This window comes from Cervus canadensis, chromosome 9, assembly GCF_019320065.1.
Source record: "Cervus canadensis isolate Bull #8, Minnesota chromosome 9, ASM1932006v1, whole genome shotgun sequence".
In the NCBI taxonomy this organism is placed as follows: Eukaryota; Metazoa; Chordata; class Mammalia; order Artiodactyla; family Cervidae; genus Cervus; species Cervus canadensis.
Window position 1 is genome coordinate 1,034,340 of NC_057394.1, and position 16,697 is coordinate 1,051,036.

The 16,697-nt window shown below is 56.2% G+C and overlaps 1 protein-coding gene across 1 annotated transcript; it reads right to left on the minus strand.

Moving 5' to 3' along the window:
• Nucleotides 1-427: 427 nt before the first annotated feature.
• On the minus strand, nt 428-15,024 carry SPACA7 (sperm acrosome associated 7). Its single transcript, XM_043478034.1, has 7 exons — nt 14,893-15,024; nt 11,471-11,527; nt 9,971-10,075; nt 8,905-9,009; nt 6,831-6,926; nt 1,200-1,280; nt 428-581 (listed from the first exon to the last, which is right to left on the minus strand). The coding sequence occupies exons 1-7, from the start codon at nt 14,978-14,980 to the stop codon at nt 565-567; spliced, it is 549 nt and encodes a 182-aa protein (XP_043333969.1). The 5' UTR covers nt 14,981-15,024; the 3' UTR covers nt 428-564.
• Nucleotides 15,025-16,697: the final 1,673 nt, after the last annotated feature.

Sequence of the window (16,697 nt, forward strand, 5' to 3'; positions counted from 1 at the left end):
CGCTGCTGCCCGGATCCTCTCACACCCCACCACTGCGTCCCTCCGTGTTCCCACGCTTGTTTCTTAAAACCTACACGGAGCCCCAGTTTGCATTTCCCCAGCCTGGTGAACGGGGCGATGCAACGGCGTTTATGTGTGCGCACACTTTGTTGCCAGAGGAGGGAGGCGCGAGGGCTGACACTCAGGTCTTCAGGCTGGCTCTTCATGGACGTATCCTCGAGGATCTCAAGCCTTGCCCTGTAGCAAAGAGGCAGGTCTGCATGCTCTTCTCAAATGTTTTTTTTGTTTGTTTGTTTCTGGTTTCTTTACGAAAACTAAAAGAAAACCACGTACCCTCACCTTCTAGCTTAACATTCAAAGGGACTGCTTAAAGTCACAGAAGAGAACACTGTCCTTCTGTGGGGCGGTTACCAGCGTTACGTGTGTACATACATGTGCTCTTTATTGCTAAGGGTGGGTGTGCGCGCACGCAGTCTGGGTGCCCCGCTCGGGGGGGCTCCCTCGGAGCGCACAGCCCCGGACCGCTCTCCAAGACGCCTCTGGGCCGCTCTCTTCCTCTGCCGCTTACTGGAGAGAGTTTCCTGTGCAGAGAGAGATTTCCTTGAGAAATTCCAGGACTTCCACCCCCTACCCTGAGCCTCCCTGGGATCCCAGCGGCTCGGCTGGTGACGCCCTGGTCTGTGGGCAGCGAGGGGAAGGGCTGAGGCTACGAGGCGAGTTTGCTTGGAGGAGGAGTGGGGAGGGTGGGTTTAGGGGAGGTTGTCGGCGAGCGAGGAGGGGATGCAGAGCCGCAGCTTCAGAGGCACGAGAGGCCGAGGCCGAGGTGTCTGGAAAGGCCTGGGAAGCAGGTCCCGGGCGGGAGGTGCTGGCGGCGAGGCGCGTGGCTGCCCGCCGCTGTGGTGACCTCCCTGGGCCTGGGCACTGGGGCACGTGGGTGTCTCACAGTCCCCCTCACCCCAGTTATTTCTGGAGAGAGGCTCAGTCTTGCTCGGTTCAGCCAAGGAGGGTGAGGAGCCCACAGGTGGCTGGTGACCCTGGGACTGTGGGCTCTGTTGTGGGGCTCACAGGGTCCCCCTAGGATGGCGTCTCCTCTCATCCGGAGCTGCTCACGGCCCACGGGGGTCCTCCGAGTGGACTCCGTACTTCCCTTCCCACCAGGGGGCCGACCCCTGTTGCCACCACGCCGTTGTTCGCTTTACCTGAAGATTTTCCGATATTTTGAAGGATCATGTCCAGAACCGATTGTTTCAATTGTTGATCAGTTTGGGGGTGCTTCTTTCCTGGGGGGAAAATTAATAAAACAATCAAGTCTTTGAAAGTTAAGGCAAGATTCCAAACGTCTTTTCAATGTTACAAACCATGAGCTCCAAGACAGCAGTGCCTCACACAGCTCGTGACGTGGCTCGTGGCCTCGGGCAGGGCCTGGGGACATCCTCCCTTCCAGGCAGATGTCACCAGTGAACACAGGTGGGAAAATTAAAATTAAGTGCATTTTAGCAAACTGAATCCAAGATATATAGAAATGACACTGTCATGACCAGCTGGGTTTATTCTGGGAATACAAGGCTGGTTCAACAGTCAAAAATCAATTTCGTGTAACTCATGATATAAACAGCATTAAAAAAACAAAACAAACCAGTTGATCATTTCCAAAGATCAGTGGCTGGTGAACGAGGACTTGTGGGCTGTAAGTTATTATGCCAAAAGCAGCGACCTCTCTTTTCCTTGCCTCTTTTCTCTTGATGAGAATGGATCAGCACCTATTCTAATAAGCGAAGTTTTGTTGAATGAGAAGCTCACCCAGGCTTCTATGCGTTTTCTCTGGCTACTTCTGTGCCAGGATGTAGTAAGCAGTGAGAGCAGGAGCCACGTTGCCCCCAGAGGCTAAATTATTTACTGTCTGACTTTTTACTAAAAAAGTTCACTGTGCCTGCAACAGGTACCGAAACAGATTTGGCCAAAACGCAACACCTGTTCAAAACGCTCAATAAACTAGGAGAGGAAGGGAACTTCTTCAACCTAAAGAAAGGGTTCTATTAAAAATGCCCACAGCTAACATCACCTTTAGTAAAAGCATCCTTAATGTTTTCACTTCTAACCTCTCCTATTTAACACTGAGCATTGTATTGGAGCTGGGGTGATAAGGCAAGAAAAATAGATAGAAGATATATATGTGTATGTATATGTATATAAATAAAACTGTTCACAGATGATGTGATTACAAAGAAAATCCTGATGATTCTGCAGGAAGTTTCCTGGGACTGAAGGGCGGGTTGCTCAGGGTGGTTACAGGATGAGTGTAAAACAATCACATTTCCATACACTAGAAACAGACAACTGGGAATGGAAAGAAGTACCATTTGTAACAACACCAAGAATTAGTAAATGTGTTTGTATAAATATGATTAAATGTTTGCAGGGTTTTAGTCACTGATGAGAAGAGTCACGGGAGACCTAAAGAAGTGAAGACACTGCAGGCTTGGAGACTTAGATATTGTCCAGATGTTGGCTTCTTCCCAAGCGGTCTGTGGAGTTGTAGAAATCCCAATCAAAACCACATCTGATTTTTTTTTTTTAGAAATTAAAAAGCTGTGTCTTAAATTTTTATGAGAAGACAAAGGAACCAGAAGAGCTAAATTGATTTAGAAAATCAAGACCAAAGTAGGAGGACTCACACTACCTGATTTCAAACATTGTTGTAAACATACAGTGACTGATACAATGTGCTATCTGAGAAAGAATAGATCTTATGTCAGTGGAATAAAAGAGAGAATCCAGAAATAGACCCACACACATGCCATCGACTGATTGACACCATCTGGCAATTCAAGAGCAAAATGTCAGCAAAAGCAACTCGACAGGGAAAGCTGAGCTCGTTCTACAAATGGTGTTGAAACAATGGAACCTTGATGTGTGGGAAAGTAGACCAAGACGTCTGTACCTCTCATAACGTACACCATGAGCTGGGAGTGGGCCCGAGGCCCAAACGTGAAAGCTGCAGCTGTAAAGAAAAGAACATAGGGAGTGTTCGTGACTTTGAATTAGGCAACGATTTCGGATATTTGACACCAAAAACATGATCCAGAAAATGAAAATTGATAAATTGGACTTGATCAATATTAAGAACTTCTGATCTTTGAAAAGCAATGTTATGCAAATGAAAAAGCAAACCAGTCTGGTGTAGAAAATATTTTCCAATCACATATCTGATGAAAGACTTGTATCCAAAACATACAGATGCTTCTCAAAATGCAATAGGAAAAGAAACTAATAATGGAGAAAATATTTGAACAGAGGTTTGACCAAAGAAGATATGCATATGTGTGCATGCTCAGTCGTGTCCGACTCTGTGACTCCGTGGACTGTAGCCCGCACCAGCCTCCTCTGTCCACGGGTTCTCCGGGCAAGAATACTGGGGTGGATTTGCGTTTCCTACAGGCAAATAAACAGGACAGGATGCTCAACATTATTGGTTACTAGAGAAATGAAAATTAGCACTGCAAGAAGGTACTCCTGCAGGCTCACTAGATTTGTTAAATAGTAGAAATATCAAATATTGGGGAGGATCCAGCAAAACCTGTTTCAACAGTTTCTGACAAAGTAAAACATAGTTACCATACCTCTAGATATTTATTTAAATGAAATGAAAATTTTTATTTACCCCAAAGCTACTATATAGACGGTTGCAGTGGCTTTATTTGTAATTCTGAAACCTGGCAACCGTTCAAATGTCGTTCACCTGGTGAGGAATAAGCAAGCTGTGGTTCAAGCAGAGTGTCACTCACGGAGGAGGAGGAAGGTGCCAGACGCACACGTGACCTGGCAAATTGTTGATGGAGGAAACAGGCTCTGTCTACACAGCGAACGACGCCTCGTGTAGACATCCCGGAAAAGGCAGCGTCGGAGGGACAGGAAACAGGCCAGGCCTTCTCAGGGCTGGGGGCAGGGGAAGAAGCTGACTACGCAGAGGCCTGGAACGTGGGTGACCCGCCTTTTCTGTATCTGCTCTCCGTGTTGGTGACACAGTGCTATGCATTTGTCAAAACTTGAGGAAGTGGGACGCTAAAGAAGACGGATTTCACTGCGTGAAAATTATACCTTCATAAAGGCTGGCATTTCTTACGAGCGAGGCTCTGTCTGCCCAAGTTCTTTACCTGCATTTATTTAATCCTCACAAAGCTCCATAGGTGAAGGGTCCATTGTGTGTGTGTATGCTCAGTCGTCAGTCCTAAAGGAGATCAGTCCTGGTGTTCATTGGAAGGACTGATGCTGAAGCTCCAGTACTTTGGCCACCTGATGTGAAGAGCCGACTCACTGGAAAAGCCCCTGATGCTGGGAAAGATTGAAGGTGGGAGGAGAAGGGGACGACAGAGGATGAGATGGTTGGATGGCATCACCGACTCAATGGACATGAGTTTGAGCAAGCTCCGGGAGTTGGTGATGGACAGGGAGGCCTGGCGTGCTGCAGTCCATGCGGTCACAGAGTCGGATACAACTGAGCGACTGAGCGTCTGAACACAAGTGCTCAGTTTTGTCCGACTCTGAGACCCCGGGGGCTGCAGCCCGCCAGGCTCCTCTGTCCATGGGGTTCTCCAGGCAAGAACACTGGAGTGGGTTGCCATTTCCTTCTCCGGGGATCCTCCTGACCCAGGGATCAAACCTCTTGCGTTGGTAGGTGAGTTATTTACCACCAGCCCCAGCAAAGCTCCACTAGCTTCAGCTTACAGATGACGGCACAGAAGTTCAGGGAGGCGAAGCAATGTAACAGGATCAGGAGCAATTTCATGGAGGTGGCTTTATCTCTGGCAACTGGAGGACGTTCTAGGTAAATCTGTGTCTCCGGGCGCTGGCTGCTGGCTTCTAGACTGATGATGTCGGTTCCACTGGGAACTCACCGGCAAGGCAGACACCGCCTCGTTCTCCGCTGCAACGTTTCCGGCTCATTAAAAAACGCGAGTGAAGCCGCCAAGAGGAAGGCACGAAGGACTGTGGGGAGCAGTCAGAGCCGCCGCTGCCCCAGGGGCCTCTGGGAAACTGCTGGGGGCTCTCCCTGGTCCCAGAGAGGGGCCCCTTGCAGGGTCCCTTGCAGGTTCCTCTCGCCCCAGGACTCCCAGGCGGGGCCACGTGGCCTCAGATCTCACACCCGAGAGCTGAGCTGTTGCCCTGGGTGATCTCGCTCCACGTTCCTGTCCGACAACCAGGCTCCAAGCTGACACGCACTCTCAGCCCACAGATGAGGGCTGCCGAGCCCCTAGTGGGGCCCACGGGTGCCCTGCCCGGGCACAGGTCCGCCCAGGCTCGGGCATCGGAGCACCTGAGTCGTGGCTTCTCGGGGGCTGCAGCCTCCTTGTGGGGTGCTCAGGTGGACTTGAAACTGGAATGGGCTCTGACCACCCAGAGCCTCTTCCCATCAATCGCCGTGGCGGGGTTGTCCCGAGCAGCCCTCTTCGGAGACGTGGGTGTCACCCTCACGGGCCGGGACCTCATAGCCCGGGAGGAAGGAAGACGAGCCTCCCTGAGCCTCAGTCCGTTTCCGAGTCGGAGGAAGATGGCCACATTTATTTGGATTATTGTTTGACTCAGGAATCCTTGTTTGGGTTTACCCCATAGTTACCAGTTTGCTTTAAAGTTCTGTCGATGTGCGACTCTTAGGCTTTACCAGTCACGTCAATGATGCACATCAGCTTAACTCAGGCATTAAATTTAATTTTTGGTAACGCTCCTCAGAAAGCAATGCCCAAGTATGTGCTGTGTACTTAAAGTGATGCTGAAACATTGGAAATAAAGGAAAGGAGATGAAAGACACAGGATGAGGACCATAGAACACTGATAAATGAAATTGAAGAAGAGTCCAAAAAAAAAAAGGAAAGACAGGCCCTTGGATTGGCAGAATTAGTACAGTTAAAATGGATATATTACTCAAAGCAAGCTCCCAATTTAACTCAATCCATATCAAATTACCCACAACACTTTTCACAGAACCAGAACAAATAATGCTAAAATTTATATAGAACCACAAAAGACCCAGAATTGCCAGAGCAATTCTGAGGAAAAAGAACAAAGCTGGAGGCATAACCCTCCCAGGCTTCAGATAAGTGCTACAAAGCTACAGGAATCAAAGCCATGTGGGGTTGGTGTGGAAGCAGACACAGAGATCCATTTAACAGAAGAGAGCCCGGAAATAAACGCACACACCTACGGCCAATTAACCCACGACAGAGGAGGCAAGGCCACACAACGGAGAAACGACAGTCTGCCCAGCAAACGGTGCTGGGGAAGCTGCTCAGCGGCATGTGGAAGGGTGGAGTTAGAACGTTCTCTCTCTGACAGGGTTCAAGCACCCAGATGCTTGCTCCTCCCGGGGCTTCCTTAACGTGAACACCGGCAGGGCGCTCGGGGAGCTAGCTTCCTGAACTGTGGCCATGGTTCCGCGACGCGTCTAAGTCAGACAGTCCTGCTGCACTACCTTAACACAACCGGAAGGAGAAGAGAAAAGCATTGTAATATTGCCTGAAGAAGCAAGTTACAGGGTTTATACCGTATGTTTCCACTATATTTTAAACACAAGCCTTGAAGAACAACTGAAGGGAAAGAATAAAAGGAAAGATCTTGTAATGATGAAAGAATGGCCTTTAAAATGTGAGCTGTCCAAACTCACTCTTACTTAGAAAATTGCAAATTAAGAGAAGATGGGAACCCCTCCTCACCCATCAGGTTGGCGGTATCTGACAAGCGTGGGCACACACGGAGGGGAGGCTGGATCCCACAGCCTCTCTCCTCTGCACGCCGGGTGCGAGCCGGGAGGGGGCGGGTCGGCAGGCTACCCTTACCGTTACTGTGAAGACTGTCTTCAGTGTCTGAGGAGATCTGCGAGTCACGGTAACCCTCGGGGCCGCTGGTTTGGTAAGACGCGTCAACACTGGGTTCTTGGATGAGGAACATGGGGAGAAAGGGGGAAACATTTGCGTGATTACATATTTAACAACATCTTGGCTCACACTTTTTCTTTAGAAGTCTGGGTTAAAACACCACTCTTGTTTTCAGATTTCATTGGAAAGTGTTTTGGGAAGTTCTTATGTATAATGAACACTGGGGTCAGGCATTATCTGACTCTTAAGATTACAGGTCACTCCTTTTTTGACCCCTCATCCCAGTCCTAAGAATTTTCCCTGGAGATTCATCGCCAACAACAGAAAGCTTCACACGTGCCGGGCTGTTCGTTGCAGCAGTGTTTGTAGCGTTGGTAGCTGCAGAGGCTGGAAACAAGTGAGAAGACTGTGCACATACCAGGCTCTGGGGGCTCACACACCCTGCGGGATGCCGTGCATCTGGGGACTAGACCCAGACCATTCCTGTGCAGAATGATCCTCAGTTTTCAAGGTTGAGTGGGGAAAAAAGGCTAGAGGCGGTTTACAGTGTGAGCCCCTTGAGCAATAAAGGAGGGCCACGCGGATATCCCTCATCTCCTCATCTGCGCAAAAGGAGACCTGGCAAGGGCAGGGTGGAGCTGACGAGGCTGGTCCCCTGCAGCCAGTGGGGATACGGGGCGGGGGAGGCGTGTCTGTTCCTTTCCCTATAGCTGTGACTTCCAGAACCACGGTGATGTGCTGCAGAGTCAAACGTAAATAGTGAAGTCGCTCAGTCGTGTCCGACTCTTTGCGACCCCATGGACTGTAGCCTGCTAGGCTCCTCCGTCCGTCCATGGGATTTTCCAGGCAAGAATACTGGAGAGGGTTGCCATTTCCTTCTCCAGGGGATCTTCCAGACCCAGGGATTGAACTCGGGTCTCCCGCATTGTAGGTAGATGCTTTTACCGTCTGAGCCACCCAGGAGGTCTGTAAATAAGTATTTATAAATAACAGGAAGAAGGGACCGACGTTGAAAGCGAACAGCAGCAGGGAGCTGATGATGGAAAGAAGCCACGCGTGGAGCGCCCGGGGGGAGGGGAGGCCCCGGGCCACACTAAATCATAGGTGTCATTCTGCAGCAGGGGGCCTGGGTCTGCTCTAGGGTGGGGGGCGGGGCAGCATCCTGAACCCAGGACTGAGCAAGGGATTGAATATGTTGTGGGAAGTGGGAGCCAGGTTTCTGACAAAGTGGTACCAAAAGGAGCTTCACAAAGGGTCCTGAAAGAACCCTGTGATGCTCGAGGGGTGCACTGTGGTTTAGAGAGAAGCAAGGGGAGCGGGGAGGGGGACAGGGGACCCAACACAGAGGTGGTGTCTGTGCCTGTGGGCGTCTGTGTGTGTGTGCGAGGGTCTGAGTCTGCTTCTGCCCAGGACGTGCTGTGGTGCCAGAGAGTGAGGACATGCCAAGGGCGGGGTGACGAAGGACAGAAAAACTGAACGGAAGGTGTTCCCCAGGCAAGCTCGGGGCAGTGTGGACAAAGAAAATAATGACATTAACGTGCTAAAATTGACCGAATGGAGTAAGTATTTATGAGTGTGAATGGATATTAAGAAGCGTTTAAATATGCACACATATTTATAAAGGGCAAGCTCTTTCTTAAAGCAGAATCCCAATCAATAAGCAGAGATGCATGATAGAAACAGACCACCACCACTTAGCCAACACCATACTGGGCTGCAGGCGATCCGCACAAGTCCAGGTGTGCGACGCCTTCTGAGACGTTAGAAATATCAGCCCTCTGCCTGCTCCGTATTCCAAACGTATTCCAGCTCACTGGAGAGACTGGGGGATGGGCTGAAATGCAGATCCCCGGGCCCCGCCTCAGAGACACTCAGTGGGCCGGCCGGAACGTGTTCTGAGGCAGCTCCCCTCCCGAGCCGCAGTGATCTGCGGAAAGCAGCCTCGCTCTCCAGACTGGGCCGTTCGTCCGGGGAAGAGGCGTCTCTGTCTGCACCACGTCTGAGCTCAGGTGGGGGCCCGCCGGGGTGCATTTACCATTGAGAATTTTGTCCTCAGTCTCCAGAGATATTGGTGACACGTCTGCAAACTCATGGAAACCCTCAGCAGCGCTGAGTTGGTTGCTCTCATCAATGCCGGCATCTTGAGGAGGAGCGTGGAAAGAATGGGAGAAAGTATGATGCAGGGTTGCTCTGACCCACACTGCACTTTGGAACCTGAGGCGGGGGCGCTAACACACTTTCCAGCTTCTCCTGACAACGTGCTCTAGGGAGTCAACATGCACAGGCGGGCATTCTCTGACCTTTGTGAACCCAACCGTTTGGCGGATGTTCCGAGAGCTAATCCCAGGAACTGACATTGACATCTGGATGCAGAATTTCAAGTAAACGCTGACCTTCCCTGCTGCTGAATGCATTTCATGCCCTGTTGTAATTTCAGACACGCGGCTCTCACCATCGTTGAGGGTTAACCGAGTGTTCTGCTTGGACCTCAGGGTGCTATTTCCCTTTTCTGTGTATGTTTGGACCACGCTAAGCTGCAAACTCTGGGAGATGGTGAAGGACAGGGAAGCCTGGCGTGCTGCAGTCCATGGGGTTGCCAAGAGTTGGACACAACTGAGCGGCTGAGCAACAACAAAATTTCACTTGGGAAAAGCACGCTGTTTTGTTCACTATCAGCTCTGTGGCCGGGGCCAGTCCATTCAGACCCTAGTTTTGTCCCCTGTCGACTGGGCTCAATTCCCCGCCCCTGCTCTCAGGAGGCTTAGGGGAGCGTCACACTCGCCGGGTAGTCAGAAGCTCCGACCTGCATGCATCCTGGGGTCCTGCAGTGACTAAACCCCACATGCACCCCAAGCACCAGACCTCTCCTGCACGTGCCCACAGAGACCCCCCCAGAGTACAGGAGCTTGTCTCTGCCCGTCTGGACCTTCCTGCCTCGGGAAGATTACAGAAAATATGGGACTACTGTGTCCTTCACATCTCCATCTGCTTTCGCCCCAGGAGTAGCTGAGCTCAAAGATGCTGCCAAGATGAAACTGTGCATACACACCACAGACCTCCAGGAATATAGGCAATTAAGGCTTGAAAAAGTGTATACTTGCTTTTCTCCTTGAATAATCTTGTTGATGACGTTGTTCCACTATTTTGTATCAATGTAGACATTGATGATCTATTTGGCTCCAACATCTCCTTGACTAGAATTTCATCTTGGGAAAAGCACAGAAGGACACGTGTTAAACCCTTCTGCTCTGCACGGCCCTCAGGCAGTCAGTGAAAGCAGGACTGGACACAGGGACCCAAGGCCATGGGGGGATGGACTTGGTTTCTAAAAACCTTGTCCAGGGGCGGGGAGACCACTGCCTCCCTAAGCAACTTCTGGAAACCTGAGCTTATCCGGGTCCCTGGACACGCCCGCTGGAGACGGGACGCTGGACGCCTGACTCTGCGTGGTCATGATTCTCCTTCTGCCCCGGGGGCCGCTCTGTCCCCTCTGAGACACCCTGCCTCCGTGAGCTGCACCTGGCAGGCAGGCAGACAGGCAGGCAGGCAGGCAGGCGCGAGCGTCTTTCCTGATTTCTACCCAAGGCGGCCGGCTTCTGCCTGCGCATCCCCGCATCGCCCAGGGAGCGTCTACCGCGGGCCCTGGCCTTGCTGTCGGCAGCCCTGGGCCACACCCGGCCCTGCCCTCACTGCACGTCCTCTGACACACGTGTCTCTTGGGCCTCGGGCTTCCTCGTCTGTACGATGGGGTCTGCACTTATCTCATCAGGATTTGTTTGAGGTTCAAACGAAGCCGGGCGTGTAGGGCACGGTTAACACAGTCAGGGACCGGGCTGGGGGCTCCACAAACACACGTCAGAGCCGAGCCCCAGCCTCGACCCCCGCGGCCGAGCTGACCAGCCTGTCCACACGCCGGGTTTGGGCTGACTCCCACCCCGCGGGGTGACCCACCCGCCCCGGTTTGCCCTGCTTTTCCTGTTTTATCAAGAACGTCCCACATCCCAGGAGCCCCTCGGTCCCAGCAAGGAGGCCGGCTGGTCCCCCGGCTCCAGCTCACGTGGAGACACACGGAAACGTCCACACCTGTGGGCGTCATACGTGTAATTGTCTCTGGAAAAAATCCCAGGTAGGGATGAGCCCAACAGTCGTGCAAGGTGAGAAAAGCCCAAAGGTGCTTTTAAACCTCGTGTATTTCCTAATGTAAACTTTCCTTTCAGAGAAAGGAGATGCTGAACGTGCACACGGACAACGACCAGACCTGCTTCACACAGAGCGTGCTGACCCCCGTGTGAGCGCCCGCGGGGCAGCCGGCGGCCTCTGGACGTCACACCTGCAGGACGCTGACCGCTGACCCCGCAACGGTCCCGGAGACCGGACACCCGCCGCGGGCACTGTCAGACCCTCCAGGACAGCGTGCCCAAGCGGGCACCTGACCCCGGCCCCGGGGCTGCGGGCGCCCCCGTCACTGCTCCCGGCGGGCGGGGCCTGAGACCCGGCCACCGCCCCAGCCTGTGCGGCTTGCACCAGGGTATCTGGGCGACGGCCCCGCACCCCCGACCCCACCCTGACGTGGCCGTGTTTGAGATGAGGAGGTTCCTTACCGAATACTCCAAGCATATCCTGCTGAACTTTTGTATTATTCGTTGTAGTAGTTGTACCTGGGGTGGGACAATAAAGACCCTAGTAGGTTAACAATGTTTCTTGAATAGGCACTGATTCTCTCCAAATAGGTTTGGTTTTATGGGCCCACCAGCCTACTCGAGGGGAGGGAGACCTGCATGGGATCTGGGGACCCAGGGCTCATCTGGAAGGAGGTAGGAGGGTGATGATGGTGGCCCCGCCCTGGGAACCAGCCCCGCTCCTGGCAGGCTCACTGGTGCCGCCCTCGGGGAGGGTAAGGAGGGACACACGCATCCTTCTGTGAAAACCACACTCTCCTCCCCGATGATGAGTTCCAGCCACGAGCCTGTCTGGGGGCCGAGGACGTGGCGGGGAGCGAGGGAGACGGGCACGGCCGCCCGCCCTCTGCCCCTCTGGTTGGGGACCTAGAGAGCCCGGCCCCTGCGGCTCCTCATCTGTAAACAGCGATCCCCCGGGGGGCTTGGTCCCCGGGGGCTGGCCTCTGCAAACCAGTCCTCCGTGGGGCCCTGGACCCCTGGCTCCACCTTCCCGGCCTTGCAGACCTGAATCAGCCATGAGGAGCTGGGCAGGGTGTGGGGGCCCTGAGCGCTGGTCCCCGCTGCACCCCCAGGGTGCCTCCCACTCTTCTCAGAGCTGGGGTTGGGGCCCATGTCCTCCACTCAAGGTCAAGATCAGCCCTGTCCTCCAGCCCCGGGGGGACCAGAGAGCAGATGGCCACCCCCAGGATCCCCGGGGACCCCAGGAGACCAGAGAGCAGACAGCTGCCCCCCAGGAACCCAAGGAGACCAGAGGGCAGATGGCTGCCCCCAGGACCCCCAGGAGACTGGAGAGCAAATGGCCACTCCCAGGACCCCCGGGGACCCCAGGAGACCAGAGAGCAGACAGCTGCCCCCCAGGACCCCAAGGAGACCAGAGGGCAGATGGCTGCCCCCAGGACCCCCAGGAGACTGGAGAGCAAATGGCCACCCCCAGGATCCCCCGGGACCCCAAGGAGACCAGAGAGCAGACAGCTGCCCCCAGTACCCTGGGGAGACCAGAGAGCAGACGGCCACCCCCCAGGACCCCCGGGGACCCCAGGAGACCAGAGAGCAGACAGCTGCCCCCCAGGAGCCCTGGGACCCCCAGGAGACCAGAGAGCAGACGGCCGCCCCCAGGACCCTGGGGAGGCCAGAGAGCAGACAGCCGCACCCCAGGAGCCCCGGGCAAGGCCGCCTTCCCACTGCGGCACTCAGAGCGTTCAGGTGGTGTCTGCGGGCATTCAAGTTCCTGCACTAAACCAATGACGACGCTGATTTTGAAATGGTTTTAATGACGGACAATCTGCATAGCAATCGCTCATCTGCACGCACGCGGGCTCAGAACAATGCAGGAAAACTGCAGAGAAAGGTCTGTGCTGTGATGACAATCGCCTCCCAGTGCGCTGACCTCCATCAGCGCCGCAAACAGAAGCACAGTCCTCTTCGGAGGCGACGTTAGCGAGTCATTACGGACGGGCACAGCTGCTCCTGCGAGCGCTTTGTTAAAAACATTCTTCTCATTTTGCGTCTGTCCCTAATTATAATGGAGCCATTGTGCAAGCCCGCCCGCGCGCGTGTGCAGAGAAATATTGATGTTTGGTGACATCCGCCCGGCCCGTGCAGCGCGCGGTCAGGTGTGGCTGCCTGTCCGCCTGCATCTCCTCGGCCGTCCGGGGTCCCCCGGGCCTGTGCCCGCGCGGGGACGACACTGCTTGCCCCGTGTCTGCACAGCGCTCGTCCTGGCCCCGCACGGGCTCGCCGTGGAGCTCTGCGGGCGTGCTCTGCTCCATCTGGGGAGTCAGGATGGTGACCTCCGCCCTCGCGGGGCCCAGGGCTGCCCCCTTCCTGGCCTCGGGGTCAGGCCAGCCCGGTGTCCGCCGAGGCTGGAGGCCGGAGCAGAGACCACAGCCCGGGACCCCCCTGAGCTGTCCTCGGGGTCAGGCCAGCCCGGTGTCTGCCGAGGCTGGAGGCCGAGAGCAGAGACCACAGCCCGGGACCCCCCTGAGCTGTCCTCGGGGTCAGGCCAGCCCGGTGTCCGCTGAGGCTGGAGGCCGAGAGCAGAGACCACAGCCTGGGACCCCCCTGAGCTGTCCTCGGGGTCAGGCCAGCCCGGTGTCCGCCGAGGCTGGAGGCCGAGAGCAGAGACCACGGTCCGGGACCCGCCCTGAGCTCCCTTGGGGTCGCCGTGGATGCTCTGTTGGGACGAGGAGCCGGCCGGGCTCAGGGCTGCATCGGGAGACTCGGGTCAGTCCCAGCGGGAGCCGTTTCAGCCGACGCCGGGGCGGAGAGCCACAAAAGGAGCGGCAGCGGGGAGCCAGCGAGGTGTGAGCCCCCATCCCCGCCTGTCACAGGCCCCGCGCCCCGGCACCCAGGGGATGCCTCCCTGCAGGAGCCTCAAAACTCAGTGTCCTGAGGAAAGACCGCTGGAGACGCCAGCTTCTTCATGGCGAGGTCAGGCAGGGGACCCCCTGCCCTCCCACCCAGACCCGGAGCGGGCTGGGCCTCCCTGGTCACTCGGGGCCGGGCCGAGGCCGCGTCCTTCTCGGGGGAGCCGCCCGAGCCCTGTGGGGACCCTCCAGGCCGCTTGTCCCCTGGGAGCCGGGCAGGGGGCCTGGCAGGGCCTTGTTCCTTGGGCTCATCCCTCTGAGGAGGGTGAGAGGGGGCCTGGGCTCAGGTCTCCCGGCAGAAAAGCGGGGTCATGGGGGACCCCACCCCCCGCACTCCTTGGGCAGCGAGTCACATCCCAGGAGGGGGGCATCCACTGTCGCCTTCCTCCACCCAGGGGTCGGGATGTAGCGGCCGGAGCCCAGCGGGGCCTGCCCGGGCGGGATTTGAACCTGCCGCCTGTAAGGGACATTCTGAGACCCGGGGGGAGGTTTGGGCCGGGATCGGCCCTGCTCGGGAGCTTTCTTCGTTTTGTCAGTGCTTCAGTGACAATGCAGGTGTGTGAAAGGAAAATGCCCTTATCTTAGCAGGACGCGTTTGCAGGGAGTCCTAAGACATTTTGGGCGATGGCAAAATACTTCAATAACCACAAAAGTGTGTGTGTGTGTGCAAAACAAGATGGCAAAATGTGTACGACTGGAACCAGGTAATGGAGTTTCTTTCCACGACTCCTCTACTCTTGGGTAAGCTAGAAATTTCCATCATAAAAGCTAAAGTATATAATGCACGCTACTCTCGCATGGAGGGTGGGATCCGAAAAACTCTTCGAATATAGGATAGCTGTGCAGCTTGCTCCGTCCTCCAGGAATAAGTGGTAAATCTGGGGCGGCACGCAGGGGAAGGGCCTGGGAGAACCCCGCACCCCCGGACTCAGCCGGGGGCCCCGTGTCCTCCCGGCCACGACCGGCCCGAGGCTGTACCTGAGGTCACGTTGATGGGCGGGAGCTCGGCTCCCTGCCCGCAGGAGAGCAGCAGGACCAGGAGGGTCACTCCCGTGGTGGCCGCCATCCCCTCCGGCAGAAGGAGGACCCTCTCCTGAAGGCCCCTCAGCTCCTCCCGCCGCGGTCTCCAGGACGCAGCGGAATGCCCAGGGTGTGTGACATCACGGCAGGAGAGGAGCCGGGTCCTGCCTCTGTGTGGGGGGTCGTGACAGGGAAGAGGGGGCCCCCTGGGGCCGTGGGGAGTGGGGACCCTTCTCCTCACCCCTGGTGAGGCCCTCCCTCAGGCCTGTTGGCCCTGGGACCTGGCAAAACCCAGCAATCCTGCTTCGGGCAAAAGAGGTGGTTGGAAGGAGGCTGGGGCTCACCGAGCCGCAGGGCTGGAGCCGGCAGGGCAGCGGGGGTGGCGCCCAGGCCTCCCCACGTCCCCAGGGCCCCGCAGCGCCAGCCCCCTTCTCCACTTGCACCAGTGAGACCCCGCGGCGAGCCCTCCGGTGGGCTCAGCCGGGCCCCGTGTGTGCTGCGCGCTCCGTCACGCAGTCGTGTCTGACTCTGCGATCCCATGGGCTGCAGCCCACCGGGCCCCTCTCTCCATGGGATTCTCCAGGCAAGAACACCGGAGTGGGCTGCCGTTTCCTCCTCCAGGGGATCTTCCTGACCCAGGGATTGAACCCACGTCTGCTGCATTGGCAGGCAGACTCTGTCACTGAGCCTCCAGGGAAGCCCGTGGGCCATAAGCCCTCCCACACCCCAGTCCTGGACTGCCTCCCGTGTCTGGGGTCGGAGTGGGGTGGCTGGTCCACCCCCACCTGGGGTGGGGCGAGTTGGACAGTCCTCCAGCCACAGGGCGGTGGTCCTGGATGCACAATAGCCGTGCCCCCTAAGCCTGGGATGGACCCTAAAGATGGTGTCCTTGCTGGAGGACTTTGGCTCTTTTTATTGAGGATACCGGGAACTAATGCGGACGTGCAGACAGCAGTCTACCTTGAGGAGCGGCCCCGGAGGATGCTGTGAGCATCTGCAGCGTCCGTAGCCTTATTAAACTTAAACAGAGCTCACGTTTGCAGGCGGCGTGGTGGGTTCTGTGTCCTACGTGAGCCGGTCAGTGGTCTGAAGACACACAGATCAGTGGTCTGAACGCTTTCCACTCAAGCGTGGTCCTTGGACCAGCATCCTCAAGTGGAAAACGGCACCATGGAAGGGCCCACAGTCTGAGCCGCTGTCTGCAGTGGCCAGAGGCAGCAGGGAAGCCAGCGTCCGCAGTGACCGTCCGGGGGGAAAGCACCGCCCGCAGCAAACCAGGTGGTGGAAGCGTGGCTACAGTAACCTGCCCGGGAGGTGAAGCTCTCAGGCACCATCCAGGTCCGCCCCCGCCTGGACCAGATCAGGAACCAACAGCTTCCCGCGGTTTAGTCTCCACTTCCAAATGGCAACCCACTCCAGTACCCTTGCCTGGAAAATCCCATGGACGGAGGAGCCCGGTAGGCTGCAGTCCATGGAGTCGCAAAGAGTTGGACACAACTGAGCGACTTCACTTCACTCCACTTCCAGCTCAGACCAAGCAGAGCCAGCTGGCTCACACCCAGGAAGCTCTGGACGGTCCCCTGCGAGGGTGTGGGCAGCCCCGCCTCGGGCAGGGGTGTCCTGAAGACTCGCTCCAAACACACGGAGCTGGCATCTTGCGGGTTCTGGGGGCAGAAGCCCCCGCCGGGGTCCCGGGGCGACGGCGAAGGTGCGCGCAGCGCCGTGCGCCTCCCGGGGGCCCCGCAGAGCTGTTTCCTCCTCCT